The sequence below is a fragment of the Etheostoma spectabile genome, chromosome 4 (assembly GCF_008692095.1).
Source record: "Etheostoma spectabile isolate EspeVRDwgs_2016 chromosome 4, UIUC_Espe_1.0, whole genome shotgun sequence".
NCBI lineage: Eukaryota > Metazoa > Chordata > Actinopteri > Perciformes > Percidae > Etheostoma > Etheostoma spectabile.
The window spans coordinates 29,863,145-29,871,292 of NC_045736.1; the positions used below are offsets into that span (position 1 = coordinate 29,863,145).

At 39.0% G+C, this 8,148-nt stretch overlaps 1 protein-coding gene across 4 annotated transcripts in view; it reads left to right on the forward strand.

Annotated features, from left to right (window-relative positions):
- Positions 1-8,148, forward strand: part of arhgef10la (Rho guanine nucleotide exchange factor (GEF) 10-like a) — a 190,549-nt gene that overhangs the window by 49,865 nt on the left and 132,536 nt on the right. For all 4 annotated transcript variants that reach the window (XM_032513643.1, XM_032513642.1, XM_032513644.1 and 1 more), the window contains exon 3: positions 563-590. In XM_032513643.1, coding sequence (XP_032369534.1) covers positions 563-590 — 28 coding nt within the window. The remainder of the gene's footprint in view (positions 1-562; positions 591-8,148) is intronic.

Below are 8,148 nucleotides of genomic sequence, written 5' to 3' on the forward strand. Positions count from 1 at the left end.
AAACGAGCAAAGTGGCAGTTGGTCAAGGCCACCCCCCCCAGCCTCCACCTCTCCAACATTGTTTTATTGAACATTGAACTGAACACAAAAGCACCCAATAAACAATGATCATAGTTACATTTTAAATAGCAGTTTTTACTGATACTCTATTTCAACAAACTCTCAAAATACTTGAGTGCGGTACCGCAAACCTTTGCGATGTTTGCCGCGTAAATTGACATTTCCCAGTTAATAAAAAACAATGTATTGTGCAGCTCTATCAACCATGCTTAATTGTCATTGTAACTACCTCCCACCATCTGCTTAATTATTTCAGACTTTGGTGTCCGCCATGTAGGCAAGTTTTATTTAGTTTTGACAGTAACTTTCTTGCTACTATACTGTATACAAGAAGTAAGAGAGAATAGGGAAGAGCAATACAAGGTCACAGTAAAAAAAACAGACTTCAAGCTGTTTTTCTTTTTTTTTTATTCTGAAAAAGTTGCATTTGTCTTTTTTTTTCAAATATGTGCTTTGCTTTGGAATAGTTGTCTTATGGTTGCTCTTTTCCTCCTTTTGACAGAAGTTCCAGTTACTGAGTCGCCCAGCGGGTAAGTTGCCTTTGATTATTACAGTGTGGGTTAAATGACTTAAGGGCAGTGGGGAAAATAAATTCAACATCACGCCACATCAGTGTTATGTCATGATGTCTGAGATAATGTCATGCTTACACTGTCATGCGAACACGCCACAGTGGGTATGAGATACTGTGATGGTGCGCTGCATCTATTTGCTCAGCATTTAGATGCCAGATGGCATGTCACACCCACAGTGACAAGTGGTAATGTCAAGAATAAAGTAATGTTGCAGCTGCAATCCGTGACGGAAATCACAGAATTGCCTAATCCAGGATGATGCATACAGTGTAATATGAGCCTTGCTTATACTCTATTATGTATGTTGTGTCAAGATGAACTTAATTTAAAAAGTCTGTTCACCCAAGTAGAAAAAGCTAATCTTTCCATGTAACCCTTGTGGTACTGTTCTGTAGCCATGCAAACACTGTTAGTCTTCTTTATCTTCATGTTATTTGACAGGAACAGTGGATATTAATAAACATGTCTGTAAATATGCCAGATTTAGCTAAAGGGCTACTGTTTTATATTAATGAAGGTCTGTTACATTCAAGCCATTGCCAAATGAGTTGATAAAAAGCTATTAGTGCAGATAGTAGCAAATAGTGAGATGTTTTTACAGTGTGTTCTGGGGACAGGCAGCTAGCAGATAGTGAGATGTTTTTTACAGTGTGTTCTGGGGACAGGCAGCTAGCAGATAGTGAGATGTTTTTTACAGTGTGTTCTGGGGACAGGCAGCTAGCAGATAGTGAGATGTTTTTTACAGTGTGTTCAGGGGACAGGCAGATAGTGAGGAGATGTTTTTTACAGTGTGTTCTGGGGACAGGCAGCTAGCAGATAGTGAGATGTTTTTTACAGTGTGTTCTGGGGACAGGCAGCTAGCAGATAGTGAGGAGATGTTTTTTACAGTGTGTTCTGGGGACAGGCAGTTAGCAGATAGTGAGATGTTTTTTACAGTGTGTTCTGGGGACAGACAGCTAGCAGATAGTGGGGAGATGTTTTTTACAGTGTGTTCTGGGGACAGGCAGTAGCAGATAGTGAGGAGAGTTTTTACTGTGGTTCTGGGGACAGGGAGCTAGCAGATAGTGGGGAGATGTTTTTTACAGTGTGTTCTGGGGACAGGCAGCTAGCAGATAGTGAGGAGATGTTTTTTTACAGTGTGCTCTAGGGACAGGCAGCTAGCAAATAGTGAGATGTTTTTTACAGTGTGCTCTGGGGACAGGCAGCTAGCAGATAGTGAGATGTTTTTTACAGTGTGTTCTGGGGACAGGCAGCTAGCAGATAGTGAGATGTTTTTTTACAAATTCTCCCTGTCCTTGTTTATTTGTCGGGCAGTGCGTTGGAGGGGGGGTGGGGGGGGGGGGGTGGGGGGTGGTGCCTGATCAGCTGACAGTGTTGTTGTTGTTGTTGTTACTTAGAATTTCTCATGGGGGCGACAGAAACTACGCACTATAGCTTTACACTGCAGTCTGAATCCAGTTCTGGCTGCGTAGATGGATGAATGAAATGACTCTCACCCCTGGTGCAGTCAGAAAACGTCTTTCGTACAGTCAAGAAGACAGTTTGCTTCAAGGCCTCAGCCCAGTGAATAATAATTTGATAGTTTATTGATTCCTCTAAATCAGCTGTCATCTTTTTGCCTGCCCTCCTCCATGGGGAGCTCTGCAGTCAAAGTCACCTACAGAACAACAGCCCTGGGGCAGTTAGTAACTTTCTTTTGTCATACAGTATTTGCCCAAACTGTCGCTATATCCTGACATTAGTACACAAATCAGATAATCTGTGAAACTATCACGTTCCTCTGCCTTGATGGTGCTTTGACTGCCATAAATAGAACAACCAATCAGAGCCGTCCCCAGAGCATCTCTAACAGTTACATCACGATTACTGCACTGCCTTTTCTTGCCTCATATGTTTTCAGAAACATATTTTAGTGTACTATTTAGCTTTTAAAATGAGAAAGCTTTCTCCAGCCGGACGACCGTTGGGCGGTGCTTGGGACTTGGTCACAGACCTTCTCATTTTACAGCTAAACCAGTGCCTGAAATGGGCCAGGACACACCAGTAGCGAGTACTTGTGATTTTTTGAGTGTTATTAAGAGGTTGGGATTTATATTAAAAGAGGCTATAAATCATGCATGGCAGTGTTGTTGCTTTTCACCGACCCCAGGACTTAGCGCATGCTGGGAAACTCAGCCTCTCAGCTGATCTAACAGCTGATTGGTTCAGAATCGACTCAAAATTATGACGTTTTATTGTTTTTAAATTGGAGGGATTTTAATTGCCCTTTGTCTGATTTAAAGGCTTATTCTGTAGAACGCCTGTTGTGTGGCTGCGAGTGACGTTTCGAAATTAGATCTACAATCTGTTGTTTAATACCATCAACAACAGATCGCTTCGTAGAGCATTCTGACAGCTACTCTGTCTTGATAAAAAGAACTGGAGACTGTGTACAAGCTGATCTATGTGGCTGATAACATTTTCTTAGATCGGAATCTGACCGAACAGGATGTGAGTGTTTCTTTAACTTCCTGTTCAGCATGAAGGAATGCAGGAATCGGCTGGAAACTGTCCGACTTTACCGCAGCTTTTTGTCCCCGCCCCCCGGCGTCTGCCGCCTCCTCTCGTCCACTTTACAGGCGAGGCGCAGTTCATCTCGAACGAGCCTATGGACGCTCTCCTCGATAACTCCTCCGCTCTGATTGGTTGTTTTCCTACGGGCACGGTGGGAACTTGCACCTGCCATTAGGAGCAGTAGGGGGAGGCAGAGGAACATGTTTTTTTCTCTCCACTGGATCAGTCTCATGTACTACTGTCAGGTTAATGACAGTTTCAACAAATATGACTAACTTATGACATTATATTTATTTTGATAAAAGTTACCATCTTGAGCTGGAATCTCACCAGTCCATATATAAAAGAAAATGAAATGGACACAAGATTCTGGCTGTAAAGCTATATATATATATATATATATATATATGTATATGTAAATGTAAATGTATACTGGAGAAGCACATTTTCTGTGAACTGTTAGAACCACCAGATAGAGGTACTGAAGTACTTCAGAGACACATGGAAATATAATGTACTATACACATTTTTCCATGCTTGTTTATTGTTATAAGATTTACTGTATTGTAGGCCAGTTCTTTTAAGCAAAGGACCCCTTACCTAGGAGAGGAATGGAGCCGGGACCCCCTGCTACATATATTGTATAAAATGAAGTTGCATATTAAACAGGACCTACAATAAAGTGTGGGCAGCCTAAAGCCAAAATACTGTACATATATTTTGAATGCATTGAATACTAAGCTATTAAAATAATAATTGTTGGCATGATTTTATAAATGATGTTTTAATGTTAAAACATACATGTGGCGCAGTGTATCTGTGGATGGCTACCTTAGTGACTACTTAACCTAAAGTATAGTATATCAAGTTTTTTCCCCTTGTTTTCAAATAGACAGATTTATATTTGCTAATCATATGTTGAATGCATGTTAAGCCATTTTGGTTCTTGGAAAAAAAACGTTGAAAAATTAGCAGTTATTTGGTGGCCCCCGTGCAGTGACTCTAAGGACCCCCTAGGGCCCCCCGTTGAAGATCTCTGCTCTAGGCTAAAACAAACCATTGAAAATACTTGCACTCACTCTTTGGTCTCTTCGGATCTTATTAGAATTCTCCCCCTCGAGCCACTCTGGCCTTCATGATGAAGCCATGCAGGGGCCCTGATTTTGGCAAGCCCCCCCCCCCCCCCCCCCCCCCCCCCCCCAAACCCCCATGTGCATCTGCTATAGGAAGTGTGTGCTCAGAAAAAAACTCTACTGATAGCGGAATTTGGGGTCCCGGGTTCCTGTGGGCTTTCCTGTGCTGAAAAGAGGGGCCTCTGTTTGTGCACAGGTGTGAGCTTGTGTGCTTGTGTCTGTCCAGTATATGTTTGTGCTGTGTGCATTGTGTGTGTGTGTGTGTGTGTGTGTGTGTGCAATGGAGTCACACTGAGGTCTTGGCAATTTCTCATGCGGGGGGTTTCTGCTGAGTGCACGTTTCCACTTTGGTACAGTCAATAGTCTGCCTTTTTAAAGAGGAGCTATCAATAGCACTTTCCACCATCAAGGTGTTAAGACTCATCCCATCCACCAGAGCTGTCAGCAGTTTTAGGATAATATTGCCAGAATTATTTTTAGATTTTTATTGCAGAAATATATGGTTATCTTAACACCGCAATGACAGCACATCAGCTCGTTACAGCTATTATGCTCATGGCGGCATTTCTCTCCTGTGAGTTTTATGTGTGCTCCAGTGTTTGATGCCAGCATTTACTTCTGACTTCACTTTTTACCCCCTTGACAGATAGTTTTCATTAAACGCATTGCACGGAACCTCAACGATAAATAGATTAACTCAAAAGATACTATGACAACGTGACAGTAAATGCTTCAGTTTTATGTGCGCAGAGCTCTAGCGTTAGAAAGTATAACTTTACTTCTTCTTTCCCACCCCATCAAAGTTACTTTTTCGTCCTTTTGCAGCCTTGCAAGAACTTTAGACTTTTGCCCTCTTAAAAAAAACAACTCATCCAATGTTGCTTACAAAACACATTTATTTTTTAAAGCCACTTTTTTTTTGTTGAAGACCCCGCCTCACCTTGTTGTCCTCGCCCCAGTTGAATGTGCTGTGAAAGCAAAAGCAAACTGTGAAAGTGTTAAAAACCAAAAATGTACTATAGTTAGTCTGTCATGATGTAGAACAACTTTAGTTAGTGCTGCACATTCAGTCGCTATTGTATCGAAATTGCAATATGGACTAGTGCAATGTCCAAATCGTAGGGGTACGCAATATTTGTTAATGGCAAAATATGTGTCAAACCATTCTGAAAAATGAAAAAATCTTTATTTGTACAGATTCTAGCAAAAATCACACTATTATCATTTTAATTTCTTTCAATTTTAAAGGTACCATTACGTGGTGCTCTTTGGATGCTTTTATATAGACCTTAGTGGTCCCCTAATACTGTATCGTGAAGTCTCTTTTATATAGACCTTAGTGGTCCCCTATACTGTATCTGAAGTCTCTTTTTTATAGACCTTAGTGGTCCCTATACGTATCTGAAGTCCTCTATATAGACCTAGTGGTCCCCAATACTGTATCTGACTTCTTTTTATAGCCTATAGTGGTCCCCTAATACTGTATCTGAAGTCTCTTTTATATAGACCTTAGGTCCCCTAATGCTGTATCTGAAGTCTCTTTTTATAGACCTTAATGGTCCTCTAATACTGTATCGAAGTCTCTTTTATATAGCCTTAGTGGTCCCCTAATACTGTATCTGAAGTTTCTTTTACTAGACCTTAGTGGTCCCCTAATACTGTATCTGAAGTCTCTTTTATATAGACCTTAGTGGCCCCTAATACTGTATTTGAAGTCTCTTTATATAGACCTTAGTGGTCCCCTAATACTGTATCTGAGTCTCTTTTATATAACCTTAGTGGTCCCCAATACTGTACTAGGACAGTGTATGTATGATATGTATATATATATAATATATTATATATTATATATATATATATTATGGCATGCCGTTTGGAAATAATATATATATATGAAGTTTATCCATCTGAATATATGGAATGAAGTCTGAATATATTGATGGATCTGAAGATATGAATAAGTCTGAATATATGGAATAAGTCTGAATATATGTAGAATTGAATCTGAATATATGGAGAAAGTCGAAAATGAATGAAAGTCTGAATATATGGAATGAAGTCTGAATATATGAATGAAGTCTGAATTTAGATGGAATGAAGTCTGAATATATTGAATGAGTCTGAATATATGGAATGAAGTCTGAATATATGGAATGAAAATAGTCTTTGAAAAATGGAAGTCTGAATATATGTAATGAATCGAATATAGGAAGTGTATAGGAATGAAGTCTGAATTATGGAATGAAGTCTGAATATTGGATGGAAGTTGGAATACATTGACAGAAATGTCACCAAAGGGATACCTTTCTGAATCACTGGATTTACAAATGGCATCGCTGAAATAGTCCATACTTTGTTGACTGAGGGTTTTTTTGCAACAACTGGTCATACTCCAAACAACACAAACAGTTTGAAATTAGATAGCGTCACCTGAGGATCATATTTCCATTATTGCGACATTCTTAGTGCTTATAAGCAATCCTGTTCAACAAAACGTTGCCGAAAGAACTTATGCATCATTCTTGAAGGAATTTATGAGTCTCTTTTGGGAGATGTCGGCAGAAGTAACACTTCAACTGGAAGCTAGTGTTGGGCACTGGATACGGTTCCAGTATTTTGGCCCGTACATGCATTTGCCAGAGTGTTAATAATCTCTTCATGCTCAAAATAGCTGACACTAGATTCCTAGCCGTTCACACCAAGCGTCCACATTTGTTACATCCTATTAATCAGCCACAACACAAGATGGCGCCAGCGCCGTAATGACGTCAGCTTTCATTCCATATATTCAGACTTCATTCCTATATTCAGACTTCATTCCTTTTCAGACTTTCATTCCATATATTCGACTTTCATTCCATAATTCAGACTTTCATTCATATATTCAGACTTCATTCCATATTCGACTTCCATTCCATATATTCGATTCCATCCATAATTCAGACTTCATTCCATATATTCAGACTTTCATTCCATATTTCAGACTTCATTCCTATATCAACTTTCTCACATATATTCAGCTTCATTCCATATATTCAGACTTTCATCTCATATATCAGACTTCCATTCCATATATTCAGACTTTCATCCCATATATTCAGACTTCATTCATCATCAGACTTTCATCCATATATCTACTTCATTCAAGTCATATTCAGACTTCATTCCATAATTCAGACTTTCATTCCATATATTCGACTTTCATTCCATATATTCAGACTTTCATTTTCCATATATTCGACTTCATTCCATATATTCAGACTTTCATCATCCATATATCAGACTTCATTCCATTATTCAGACGTTCATCTCAATATATTCAGACTTTCATCCATATATTCAGACTTCAATTCCAATTCAGACGTTCATTCCATAATATTCAGACGTTCATTCCATATATTCAGACTTCATTCCATATATTCGACTTTCATTCCTATATTCAGACTTCATTCCAAATTCAACTTCATTCCATATATTCAGACTTCATTCCATATATTCAGATGGATAAACTTCATATATATATATATTATTTCCTAAACGGCATGCCATAATATAATATATATATATATATATATAAAGCACGTAGCAATGTCTCCAAAGCAAGTACTGCTGATATCACACAATCCTCTCCGCTAACTGTAGACATGCATGCTAGCGATTTTTAAAAAGTTTCAGTTAAGAACATGGTTGGTTTCAAGTATACATGTACAGGACTGTATAGAGCACAAAACAAGACTTAAATCAATTATTTAAGGCGAAAATACTTACATTTATAAGTCTTTCTGGTCAATCTGTCAGCCATTGTTGCCTGTTGCACAATGTATATG